At 37.3% G+C, this 14,284-nt stretch overlaps 1 protein-coding gene across 5 annotated transcripts in view; it reads left to right on the plus strand.

Moving 5' to 3' along the window:
- The window catches only part of CNNM2 (cyclin and CBS domain divalent metal cation transport mediator 2), a 167,206-nt gene that overhangs the window by 129,213 nt on the left and 23,709 nt on the right, over nt 1–14,284 (plus strand). For 4 of the 5 annotated variants that reach the window (XM_072621308.1, XM_072621317.1, XM_072621323.1 and 1 more), the window contains exons 3-4: nt 11,179–11,316; nt 13,183–13,352. In XM_072621308.1, coding sequence (XP_072477409.1) covers nt 11,179–11,316; nt 13,183–13,352 — 308 coding nt within the window. Of the gene's footprint in view, nt 1–11,178; nt 11,317–11,475; nt 11,541–13,182; nt 13,353–14,284 lie in introns of those variants that run through there. The other variant, XR_011969743.1, reaches the window with a different exon arrangement.

Below are 14,284 nucleotides of genomic sequence, written 5' to 3' on the forward strand. Positions count from 1 at the left end.
TGAGAAAGATAATAATCATTAAATGAAATAAAAGTGATTGATTTCAAGATAACATGAAAATGATATCATATTTGTGTAGTGGATAGAGTGCTAGAATTGAAATCCAGAAGTTCTGTGTTCAAATCCCTGCTTACTGGGATGAGATAATATATATTAAATGCTTTGTAAACCTTAAATGTTATATTTAGCTAACTATATAAATGTTAGTTGTTATTATTCTATGTTAATTACAATATTGTAATTGTATTGTATGGAATGTATGGCTTATAAGGATTAAGCAGACAGAGCAGGGAGAACCAGGTGGTGATTGGTGTCATAACTAGACCTAGGGTACCTGGGAGTGGTATTGGGACCAGGCTTAAAAGGAGCAACTCTAGTAGGGTACTTATTAGCTGGAATGAATCCTTAGCACCTAAGTACTTTACTGTACCAGGACTCAGAGACCCAAGACAGTAACTGAAGGGTGCTGGGTGGAGAAGACAAAGTTTATGGTGAACATGGATACAGTTTGAAATAGATGTTATGGAGGCAGAACCAAGATGACGGAATAACAGGAAGCAGTACAGCAAGTTCTCCTGCAGAACTCCTCCAAACAGATGTAGAAAATACATCAGATTGAATCATGATGGGAATATCCAAGAAAAAGTCACAGTGAGTCATTTTTCCAGACCATGAGGAGATAGACAAAGAGAACTGCAGACACTACGGACAGGATCTGGCGAGGATTGTGAACTAAAGAGAGCCTTCTGGCACTGAGGCAGGAAAAGGTTTCTGACTCATATGAGGTGCCCTCAAACTCATACCAGAGCATCATAACTTCATTCAGGGTGTGGGAACAGGAGCCAAGTGGTAGCTTTGTTGCTCACTATACAGTTTTAGATCAAAGATCTAGGGTGGATTGGGTACAGTGTAACGAGAGAGTAGGAAGTAAAGAAGCCAGCCGCAGTGGGACTCAAACTCCAGGAGCTGAACAGGGTCTCAGAACATTCATCCTAATCTGAAGCCTGAAGAGAAATAACCAGGGGAAGAAACTCAGACCAAAGGGGAACCCACAGCTGTGTGCTTTTGAACCAGCAGAGCTTCCCAGCTCACTGACAGCAACAGAGTCAAGCAGCAGTCTACTATTGCTCATACCCAAACCCAACGTCTGATGAGAAGGGCATTGAGCATTCTTTGCTCTGGAAGCACTGAAAGTTTGCAGGTCCCCAACCTGGGACAATACAACATTCAGTAACCGACTAGAGCAGAATCAGGACGAGCCCAGACCCTCCCTCCAGAAGTGCATAGAACCTGGCACTAATATCAAGTCTGAAGTCAAGAAGTAAGCTGAAAGAATAAGCAAGCAAACAAACAAAAAAATCCCACCAAAGAAAGCTGTTATGATGAGAGAGATGCCTAAGATATAAACTCAGAAGGAGAGAATGACTCCAGAATATCTACAGGCAAAGCTTCAAAGAAAGACACACCTTGGTCACAAATTCAACTAGAATTCCTGGAAGAGATAAAATAAGAGTTTCAAAAAGAATTTTTTTAAGGTTTTTATCAATGAAAGGACAGTGCTAGAGGAAAAATTAGAAAAAAAGAATTATGGGAAAAAGAATTGGTAATTACCAGTTCGTCTCAAGAAGTACAAAATCTTGGCTAAGCAATAAACTCCCTGAAAATAGAATGGACTAAATCGGAGCCAGTGACTTCATGACACGACAAAAAATATTCAAACAAAATGAAGACTAAAAAAAAAGGAGAAAACATAAGGTATCTCATAACAAAAACAACTGACCTTGAAAAGAGATTTGAGAAGAAAAATGCAAGACTCATTAGATTACCCGAAAGCTATGAACAAAGAAAGAATCTTGAATTCATATTTCAAGAAATCTTAAAAGAAAACTGCCCATGTCTGTCAGAACCAAAGGTAAAGTGAAAATAGACAGAGTCTGCTGGTAACCTCTTGAAAGCAACTCAAAAACTCTTAAGAACATTATAACCAAATTCTAAAGCTTCCAGGTCAAAGAAAAAAAATACTGCAGGCAGCCAAAAAGCCAGAATTCCAGTACTGAGGAGTCATAGTGAGGATCATACATGATTTAGCAGCCTTAACAATAGACAGCAGAGAGTTGGAATGCCATATTGTAGAAGACAAAGGATGTGAACTTACAGTCAAGAATAACTTATGTAGCAAAACTCAGTATAATCCTAAAAGGGGAAAAAAATCCTTAATGAAATAGAGGACTTCCAAGCATTCCTGATGAAAAGATCAGGGCTCTGTAGAAACTTTGAAGTTCAAACTCAGGAATTAAGAGAAATATAAAAAGGTAAAAATACAGTTGAACAATGACATAGGACTAAACAGCGATAAACTGCTTATGTTTTAATATGGGGATATGGTACACGTGTCCCCTCTGAATCCTATCGTCATCAGAGTTCATATAGGGAATCAAATTAGAAAAAGCCTGGAAGCGGTTCTTTTATGTCTTTATGATTTTAAGAGAAGAATGGAAAGGGAGGAGAAGAGGAATTTACTGGGGGTAGGGAGAAGGGTGGAAGAGGGGAAAGAGGGAAAGGAAAGTTGGGGGAAATTATCCCACAAATTATCAAGGTGTCCAGGTAGACATCTATGCAATCAAGGAGGGAATTAGGAAGAGCAAATGACACTTGAACCTGTCTTTTATCTAAACTGGTCAAGGGAGAGAAGACATGCACATCCATACAAATTCACACATACAGTTGGCTATAGAAGTACTCTCCTGGGTAATAGGAAGGGAAAGGGGAGAAAGGGATATGAGAGACTAGAGAGAGGGTAGTTTAAGATTAGTCCTAAAAATAATTGAAAGGATGTACAAAAATATTTATAGCTCTTCTTGAGATGACAAAAATTAGGAATCTGAGGGGTCCCCATCAATTGGGGAATGGCTGAATAAGTTATGATATGTAAATGTGAAAGAATATTATTATTGTGTTCTAAGAAATGAAAAAAGAATGGCTTCAGATAAACTTGTGAAGACTTACGTAAGCTAATGTAGTGTATAGTGAATGGAACCAGAAAAATGTATACAATGACTTCAATACAGTGAAGACAAACAGTTTTGAAAGAATGAAGAGCTCTCATCAGTGTATCAGACCAATCATGATTCCAGAGGGGAAGAATAGAGAGAGAAAGAATGGGGGAAATTATTTTACATAAAAGGGTGTCCAATTAGAAGTTTATAGTACAAGGATAGGGAGTAGTAGGAATTGGACAGTATTTGAACCTCACTCTCCTCTGAGCTGGTCAAAGGAGAAAAGAATGTATACGTACACACACACAGAGTTGAGTATAACATATTTCACTCAACAGAGAAATAGGAGGGAAAGAGGTTAAGAGAAAGAAGAGAATGAAAGGGAGGGTAAAATAAGGAAGGGATTAGTCAGAAGCAAAACAAACCCTTGAAGTGGGGGGGGGGGGCAGGGATAGAACAGAGAAGCAAAGTATAGGAAAATAGGATGGAGAGAAATACACAGTTAACAATTATAACTGTGAATGCAAATTGGATAAACTCACCCATAAAATGGAAGAGAACAGCAGAATGATTTAGAAACTGGAATCCAACAACATATTGCTTACAAGAAAAACTTGAAACAGAAAGTTACAGAATTAAAATAATTGACTGGAGCACAATCTCTTATGTTACAGCTGAAGTAAAAAAGGCAGGGGAAGCAATCAGATCTCAGAAAAAGGAGCAGCAAAAATTGACCTAATTAAATAAGATAAACAGTGAAACTATATTTTGCTGAAACATACCATAGACAGTAAATTAATACCAAACATATATGCACCAAGTGGCATAGCATCTAAATTCGTAAAGGAAAAGTTAAATGAATTACAGGGAGAAATAAGTATTAGAACAATAATGTTGTGAGGCTTCAGTTTACCTCTTTCAGATCTAAAGAAATCTAAAAAGAAATAAAGGATTTGAATAGAATTTAGAGAAGTTAGATAGAACTCTGGAAAATATTGAAAGGAGTACATTGTTAGCTGTGCATGGCACCTTCACAAAAACTGACCCACATATTAGGATAGAAAAACTTCACAAAATGTAGAAAAACAGAAATATTAAATTCATCTTTTGCCAACCATAATGCAATGAAATGACATATTTTTGTAAATTTAAAAGATTAAAATTAATTGGAAACTGCATAACTTAATCATAAAGAATGAGCCAAACAAATCATAAAATAATTATTAATTTCATTGAAGATGATGTCAATAGTGAGACAGTATGCCAAAATATTTGGAATGCAGCCAAAGCAGTAGTTAGGGGAAAATTTATCTCTAAACACCTTCATCAATATCAAGAAATTGAACATACAACTAAAAAAACCTAGGAAATCAACAAATGAAAAACTCCTCAGTTCAACATCAAAATAGAAATCCTGAAAATTAAAGGAGAAAATTGAAGACAAAAAAATTGAATCAACAAAAGTGGTTTTACAAACCCCAACAAAATTGATAATTTAATTATCATAAATTTTTAAATTTTTAAAAACTTTTAAAAAGAAAAACAAATTACTAGTATCAAAAAAGGCAAATTTACAACTGATGAAGAAGAAATAAATGAAATCATTAGAATCTGTTTTGCCCAGTTATGTGCCAGTAAAATTCACTATCTAAATAGAAATGGATGAATATTGACAAATATATAAATTGCCCAGATTAACAGAATGGGAAATGGAATACTTAAATAACTGTTAGAAAAATAAATTGGACAAGCCATAAATGAATTCTCAAAGGAAAAAACCCCAGCACTAGATGGATTTACAAGCAAATTCTGTAAAAATCTAAATAACAATTTATTTTAATACCAGGTACATTGTTTGAAAAAATAAGAAGGGTCCTAACAGATTTCTTCTTTGAAGCAGATATAGTCTTGATACCAAATCCAAAAAGAGGGAAAACAATGAAGATTGTTAGGAAATTTTAAGTAAAATATTAGCAAAGCGACTACAGCAACATAGAACAGATTATATACCGTGACCATTCTGGATTGATATCAGGAATACAGGAAATCTGTAAACATAACTTATCATATTTGTAATAAAACAACAGGAATCAGGATTATATCTATAGAAACAGGGAAAGCTTTTGACAAGATATATACTCTCTTCTTGTTAAAGACATAAGTAAGCTTAGGAATTAATGGAACTTTCCTTAATATGATAAGTACTGTCTATCTAAAACTAAGAGCCAGCATTATTTGTAATGGGGATAAACAAGAGACCTTTCTAATAAGAGCAGTGGTAAAGCAAGGATGTTCATTATTACCATTACTAACTATTCAATATTGTGCTTGAAATGTTAGCTATGGCAGTAAGGCAAGAAAAAAATTGAAGGAATAAGCATAGGCAAAGAGGAAACCAAATGATCACTTTTGGCAGATGATATGATGGTTTATTCAAAGTACCCTAAAAAGTTAGCTAAAAAGCTAATTAAAATAATAACTTCAGCAAAGTTTCAGGATATAAAACAAACCTATCCAAATCACCAGCATTTCTGCATATTACCAACAAAATCTAACAAGAAGGAGATACAAATCCTATTTAAAACTGCCACCAAAAAGTATAAATTTCTTAGGAGTCTTGTGAGACACACAGAAATTATATAAACACAATGACAAACTCTTGATACAAATTCAGATCTAAATACTTGGAGAAATATTTATTGTTTGCGAATTGGCTGAGCCAATAAAAATGGCAATAACATCTAAGTTAATTTGCTTATTATTCAGTGCCATAACAAAGGACCAAATTACTATTTTATGAAGCTAGAAAAAAATTACACAATTCATCTGGAGGAACAAAAGGTAAAAAATATCAAGGGAATTAATGAAAAAAAGTGGGATTGAAAAGGAACCTAACAGTACCATTATCTCAGACTATACTACAAAGTATTAGTGAGAGAGAGGTTAATCATTAGAACAGATTAGGTATGAAACATTTGCTTCTCTTAATACATGACAGAAGCAAGTAAATACAGTAACTTAGTGTTTGATATACCTAAAGAACCCAGCTATTGGGGCAAGAAATCACTGTTTGACACAAATTGTTGGGAATACTGGAAAGTAATCTGTCAGAAACTAGGTATAGACCAACATCTCCTGCCACATATCAAGATAAGCTTCAAAGGCATACATGATTTAGACGTAAAATATGACATAATAAACAAATGAGAGGAACATAAAAGAAAATTTTTTGTCATGGTTGTTTCATGTTTGCCTCTTCATGACCCCAGTTAGGGTTTTCTTGGTAAAGATACTGGAGTGGTTTTCGATTTCCTTCTCCAGCTCATTTTATAGATGAGGAAATTGAGGCAAACAGGATGAAGTGACTTGGCCAAGGTCACACAGCTAATAAGGGTGTGAGGCCAGATTTGAACACGGGAACATAAGTCTTTCTGACTTCAGGCCTGACACTCCATCTACTGCATCACTTAGCAACCCCTAGAAGAAAATGCCTGTCAGATGTGTGGATAGGAGAAGAGATCATGATGAAAGAAGAATTTATGCTTATAGGACATAAAATGGACAATTTAAATTACACATAATTTAAAAGTCTGTGCAAAAACAAAATTAATTCATCTAAAATGAGAAGAGAAGAAAACTAGGAAAAATCTTTGCAGCCAGTTTCTCTGATAAAGATTTCATTTTGAAGGAACTGAATTAAATTTACAAGAAAAAAGCTATTCCCTAATTAATAAATGGTCAAATTATATCAATAGATACTTCTCAGCAGAAAAAATACATGCTATCAATAGCCATATGAAAAATGCTCTAAATTACAAATAATTAGAGCAATGCACATTTTAAAACTCAGATTGGCTAAGATGACAAAAAAGAAAAATTATAAATACTGAAGGGGGAGTGGGCAAACAGGTACCCTAATGCACTATTAGAGCTGTGAACTAGTCTACCCATTCTGGAAAGCAATTTGGAAGTATGCCTAAAAAGCCATTAAACTGTGCTCTTGACCTGCTACAAAATCCAGACCCCAAAGACATCAATGAAGAGGGAAAGGACTCATATGTACCAAAGTATTTATGGCACCTTTTATGTAGTAGCAAAGAATTGGAAATGGAGGAGATAAGGGATGCCCATCAGTTGGGGAAGGGCAGAACAAGGTGTGATAAGTGAATGTGATGGAATACTATTGTGGTCAGAGAAGCCTGGGGAGACTTATGTGAACTGATAGAAAGTAAAGTGAGTGGAACCAGAAGAACAGTTTATACAATAAGAGCAATATTTTAAAGATAACTTTGAAAGACTTAGGAACTCTATATGAACTCACTGATCAACCACAATTCCAGAGGACTCAAGAAAAAACATGCTATCCACCTTCAGAGAGAGAGAGAGACTCATTGTAAACTGAGGCTTATGTTTTTCTTTTTCTTTTCTTTTCTTTTTTTTTTTTTTTTTGGATATGGCTGATTGCAGAAATTTGTTTTGCTTCACTATACTTGTTTATAATGGGTGTTGTTTTTCTTGCTTTCTTAATGGGGCAGGAAAGATAGGAGGGAAAGAATTTGGAGTTGACAGTTAAAACAAATGAGGTAAAGAAACTGATTTCTGCAGCAGAAGCCTGCTAAGTAGAACTCAGTTTGGCCCTCACTAACTAGCAGTTTTGTTTCTGCTAGCCTTGTGTGGCCCCAAGACTCCTGTCTTTTGGGTACTGCATCAGTACTGCGTCCCTTAGTTGGCATCACTGCCTCTAAAAAGAGTAATGTATGTACTGCCAATAACGAAAGAAAAGGGGCTTCACAACCTTGTGCAACACTGTCTTTTCCTGTCCAGACATGTCTGTCTGATATAAATGGCCTTTGTCACACCATAATATTCCCTGCTGCACGTATTGAGGGCCCCAAAGTACATCTCAACCATCTCCGTATCCTTTACAACAGAGCCTAACAGGCTTGCACGTAGCTGTCGCTCAAAGGATAGTTGACGACCGATTGACTGGATTCCTAACAGACAAGTTCTGTCCCATAACCCTGCAACATAAACTCTATTTATAGTCAACTAACTCTATGGGTCCCTCAAAAAGGTAAAATTAAGTTTTCCCTCCCCCATATTAATATATATCCATAAATTTGACTAAAGCCCAACTTCGATGCCTGCTTAAGTACTGGCAAATCTTACAGAGCTGGACAGGCTTTGAATATGGGCCTGGTGATGGTCAATCTGTCATCAGCTATCAGCAGAAAGGTTGGCTTGGTGCCTTTTACTTTGTTTTTGGTTACAGCAACTTGTAAAAAACTTTCTACAACCTAAAGGAGATTGCAGCAGCCCTTGAGTTATTTAAGTGAACATTAGATATAAAAGTGTATCAAAAACTGATAAGTGAGTTATTATCCAGATGCTACTATAAGATCATATCAGGCATCATCTAGTTCAATCCCTTCATTTACAAATCAAGAAATTGACCCAGAAAAGTAAAACGGCTTCTTCAAACATACATATAACAATAGTAGTGGTGATAATAATAAACAGTTATAGAGCAGCAAAGTACTCTGCATCTGTTATCTCATTTGATTCTCATGACAATCCTGAGAAGTAGGTATTACTATAATCCCTGTTTTACAGATGAGGAAACTGAGGCAGAGAATAATTTAGTCAGTTTCCCAGGGCTGTATAGTAAGTTTCTAAGGAAGGATTCTAATCCATGTCTTTCTGACTCTAAGTTTCATATGTTATATCATACTCCTTCTTAGAATACCCTGTTCTAAATTTATGTCCTATTAATAAATTCTTGCCAGTTATCATTGGTAGAGGAGATTCCTACCTAGCAGTGAAATCACAGGTCTAGTTTTTAATTCTCTATCACTAATAAATTTTTTTTCTGAAAATTGACTCATGTTTTAATAATAACAATTTCCATTCTTAAACATATTCTCTGCATGTGACTTAGTGACGTGTATATATACATATATATACACACACACACACACATGTACACTGTGTACTTAAGACAAATGACAAATTTCTTTTTTCCTAAACAGCCCTGTAGAACTAACCCCATGTGATACTCCTCATTCTTATACATCCTTCATTTAGTGTTTAATGAATTTATTAGCTGATTTGAATTTATTGAAATATTGCTTTGTGATAGTGCTCATGTTGATTTGAAGTATATTTTTCCACTTTCTCAGCAATAAATGCTTCTTGAAAACAGGAATTAGGTCTTCTACCTCTTTTAGCACACCCCGTAAAGCACATTGTAATAATTCATATTTATAATTCAAATTCATACACTATGTATGTTTGAGGTTTACAGTACCCTTTCTTGACAACCCTGCCAGGGTTTTTCCAGTTTACAGATGAAGAAACTGAGGCTTACAGAAGCTTAAATGAAATTGGTCACGGTCACGAAACAGCGCCCACTAGGTGTTGCCATTCTAGAATGAGGTTTCCTGGATCCCTGTGCAGTCTTCTTTTCATTCTGCTATTCTGCCTCTTTCCATTACTGCATTACAGATAGTGGAGACTTAGTAAATGGTGATTGACTCATGTAACTATATGAGGTATGATTCAAAGTATCATATCAGAGCATTGAAGTTAAATTTAATTCAGCTCAGTAAGTTATATATAGAGCACTGTGCTTGGCCTTGGAGATGCAAAAATAAAAACAATACATTCTTTGCCCTCAAGGAGCTTGCATTCTGATGAGGAAAATGCGCCAATAAGGGTAGTTGTTTTGAAGAAGACCATGACATCAGAGAAATGATGACATGATTTGCACTTGATTTCATTTTAGGGAGGGAGGGCTGTGCAAGATCACCAGACTCACTTTCTCCAAAGGAAATTAAGGAAGGAGACCACTGACAGATGGAGGATGGGGGAGGCTTCATGGAGGAGGTGGTGCCTGAGCTGAGATTAATTGCAGTAGAAGTATTTTGAGAGGTGGAGATGACAAGGGAGTTAATTAGAAACATGGAGGAGAACTTGTGCAAATAGATGAAGGCAGGAGGTGGAGTATTGATTGAGATTGGGGAGCAGCTCTTGGTCTGGTTTGGGTAAGCTATAGGTTACACAAATTCAGGGAGTTGTGAAGAATATGAAGTGCTAGGGTAAAGGGTTTATATTTCATCCTAGAGTCAATAAGGGGTACCACTCAATTTCAGAGCAGGAGATTGGTACCGTCAGGCCTGTCTTGTAAAGATTATGTTGGCAGTTAGGTGGAGAGTGTATTGGAGAGAAGAAAGCCTGTAAACACTAATCCAGGCCAAGGGTGTTAAATGCTTAAACTAGGGTGTTGGGTGCATAGAAAGAAGGGGGTAGGTCTGACATGGTGTATAGGTAGGCCTGAGTAGATTTGGCAAATGATTATGTCAAGAGGATGAGGAAGAGGGAAGAATCAAGAATGAATGACTCCAAGGACCAGCCCAAGAGCCCTGCCCAGGATGGAAATAGAGAAGTTAAGAAAGGGGATGAGGAGACAGTTTAGGAAGAAAGATAATGAATTTTGACTGTTAATGTCCGGGAGGATGGTGCTGCTCTCCACTGAAATAGCGAAATTTAGGCTGGTTTTGAGGAAGATACAATGAGTTCTTTTTCAGGCGTGTTGAGATTAAGGTGCCATTAGAACATGTAAGAGAGGTTCAACCGTTAGCTGATGATGCAGAATTGTGATTTTGGAGAAAATGAGGACTGTATTTGTAGTATTGGAAGCCATCTACATATAGATGCTACTTAAACCCATGGGAATAGATAAGGTCACTAAGGCAGAGAGTGTAGAGGGAAAAGATCATGCAGAAAACCAGTGTGATCTGCTACTTCTGTGTCATACACCATTATGGACAACTTAACCAGGAGAAGTTGTTCCTTGTTACCATATTTGTGAATTTTGAAAATGCATTTTTCAAAGGCTCTCATTAACTACATAGTTGCTGATAGGCAGCATTCTAGAGGTTTCTTTACTCCATGCTCATGGCTGTGCAGGGCTTCTTCTTCCCTCCTCTTCTTGAGAAAGAGAGAGAGAGAGAGAGAGAGAGAGAGAGAGAGAGAGAGAGAGAGAGAGAGAGAGAGAGTGTAGGCACTCCTACAGAGACAGGTACAACCTTTCTAACTAGTATTAACATTTTCTTTCACAGACATCTGATCTCATGGAACAAACTTCCTTTTTTTCTTTCCTCTTTTCCTTCCCTTCCCCCAGCTGATAATAGGACTAAAAAGAAAGTGGCCCATCGGGAAAGGAAGCAAGATTTCTCTGCCTTCAAGCAGACAGACAGTGAGATGAAGGTTAAAATATCACCACAGCTGCTCCTGGCAATGCACCGTTTCCTAGCAACAGGCAAGTGCCGCTTATCACGGTTTGGAATCACTTGTTTCTCACCAGCCAGGACAGGGTGGGCTGCGGGGGGCACTGGGAAATGGGGTGACAAATAATGCCACTTTTGTGTTTTGTTTTGTTTTGTTTTTCTTTTTAAACTCTCTCCTCTCCTGTGTTCAGTGTCGGCATGAACCCTCTGAGACATTTACCAGGGGTGGACCAGTAACTTTAAATTGGTCTGAAAGGTAAGGATGAACGTTAGTGCTGCCACCCTGCATGTACAGTTCATCAGGTTAACTGCTCGCAAATAAACCCTACAGTAGAGCCTGTTTTTGTGGAGTAGGGAACGGAGTCATGAGACCTGGACATCATCCGGGTCCATTGGATTTAGGCAGTTGACCAATTTGCCTTTATTCAGCTTGCCTGGAAAGGACCTGGGATACCAGTGGTGAGGTAACACAGACAACCTTACCCATTTGTAAAGCAGATAGATTTTCAAAATAAAATCCTTGACTCAACTAGTTTTAATGAAAACGAATATCGAGTCTTTTACATGGATTTCTTGATGGCCTCTTCAAAATAAATTAGTAAATTGAATCTATTTCCATTAGTCATGTTCCCCAGTCCCACCAGTATAGCCGGCACTGACTGATGCAGAGGTCAAGGTTGAATGCACCAAAAAGACCGTTCCCATGCTCCCTCAGTGGCCCCTTAGGGAAGGGTAAGCTTTGTCTATCTAACAAGAGGATTGGGAGGAAATCTGGAGCTGCCCAGCGACTCCTTCGAAGACTCCGTCTACGTCGCCCCTGTCAATAGCACACAGTGTGCTGGAAAAATATTTTGAAAAGAAGAAAAATGGGATTCACAATTTTTATGTCTGAAATTTCCATACTTACTCTTTCGGTTTAAGAGAAGAACAAACAGCAAACTTAACTCATTCTTGTTCTGCATTTTTGAAATTCTGATAATATCGTTCTCTGCCATCTAGGAACCATTATTCAAAAATAAGCGAATAAAGTTGTTCACTGTCTGGCTTTTAGGTTGTTCTGTAGGGCTGGTCAAATGCAGCCCCGAGAAGTTAGGAATTGGTATTCTTAACATTTATAATGAAACCACATTTTCCCCAAGTGTGATTTTTTTTAAAAAATCATAAGTTGAATGCATATTAGACTGTGATTATGTCTGCTTTGTGAATATCTAAACCTTTTCACTTTTATTTCTAGTAGTGTCAAAAGAAGGAAGAATTGTGAAAATGAGATTCTGATAGCATCTTGTGCTTACGTGGGTGTGAGAGAGAGAGAGAGTGAGGGGGAGAGAGAGGTGAAGAGATGTGGGAAGGAAGGAAAAGGAAAGAGGGAGAGACAAAAGGAAAAAAGAGGAGGAAGGAGAGAGGAGAGAGAAAGAGAGGACAGGTGAGGGAGAAAGAGATGGAAGAAGAGAGACAGAGACAGAGAGACAGAGACAGAGACAGAGACTAATCCTGTATTTTTAGGTACCTCTTGTCCTTGGACTGGACTTATGCTTTTCTGGGTCATTGTCAGACAAGCTGTGTTATGGCTCAGAGAAAGGCATAGGGATCAGGGAGTCTGTTTCTGGTTGATAATCTTTTTCTCTAACTGGGAAGTCAGATACTTTTTGTGAAAATTAAAATGAATGAATGAGAGTGGTAAAAAGGAATGAAAATGAAACAAAAGAGAATTCAGTTTTTTCTGATTCTCCTAGGACCTAGGTGATCGAGCCCCTAGTGGATCAACAAGCAGAAGGTTCATTAATATATTAATGCTTCATTTTGCATCCATGATCTCTTTTTACTCACTTTAGTGTTAATTTATACTATTCCTTTTCACATAATCAAAATGTAATGTCAAGTTGTGTTTATATCTATAGAAGTAGAAGCATTTAGCCCGTCCCAGATGTCAGAGAAGATCCTTCTAAGGCTGCTAAAACATCCCAATGTCATCCAGGAGCTGAAGTATGATGAGAAGAACAAGAAAGCTCCAGAATACTACCTCTACCAGCGAAACAAACCTGTAGACTACTTCGTTCTCATTTTGCAGGTCAGAAGAATTATTTAATAGTAATTTCTTTTTTGGCACCCTTCTTTCCTTCCGTCTGATCTGGCTTTTTAAACAATCTTACACTAGATGGACAAGAGCCAAGGTTCCATGTCCTGCTTCAAATGGTCTTAGCTATGGAAAGCTCTAAGTGGTATCCCTGGTTTCATTTCTGTTTTCCTATCTACAAATAGCCCTAGTAAAAAGTAATGTCAGTGATCACTTTTATACCCTTGACTGGAAGGCTCTTTGTAATTATAGAAAGCATTAAGTAAATGAAGAATATTTAGTGTAGCTGAACTTGTTGAAGAGTTTCAGAAGGTGAATTCAACTGATCCAAACCCAAATCCAAACGTTTGACAAAATGGCTAGAAGACTAATTGGCGTGCATCTCTTAGTAACCTTTGCCCAAACAATTGGAGTTTGGTTTTCCTGAGTTCCAACAAGATCCTTTTCCCTTTTTTCTTATTCTGCCATTCCTCTGATATTCCAGATTTTTCCTTGGCGATTTCTAGAAACTGACCAACCCCTGCCTTCCTCCACTTTGAAGATATAGTGACATTATGCTAGGCTCACTGTGACATGACCTGCTCTAGTAGTGGGAAAGTGGGTCCACCTGGGCCCATGATGGTGTTCTAGTGTACAGAACAACCTGATGGTTAGTCCAGAGCAGCACTTGAGTGAAGATTTTCAATAAATTACCCTTTGAATCTCCCTTGTTCACCCAGTTAATTAGGCTATTTCTGCAGCATTTCAAAGATTTTTTCCAAGGTTTTCTGTGCAGCTTCATTGTCTGAATGTGGTTTTCTGGTTTCTGGCCATGGTTTGTTGCATTCTAGAACAGAGATGGAGAAAACAGAGTGAAGAATGGGCATTAAATTCAGCTACCAGAATCATCTTTCATAAGCAGGAATGGTTTCTTTGAAAGTAACTCT

The sequence above is a fragment of the Notamacropus eugenii genome, chromosome 1, assembly GCF_028372415.1.
Source record: "Notamacropus eugenii isolate mMacEug1 chromosome 1, mMacEug1.pri_v2, whole genome shotgun sequence".
Taxonomy (NCBI): domain Eukaryota; kingdom Metazoa; phylum Chordata; class Mammalia; order Diprotodontia; family Macropodidae; genus Notamacropus; species Notamacropus eugenii.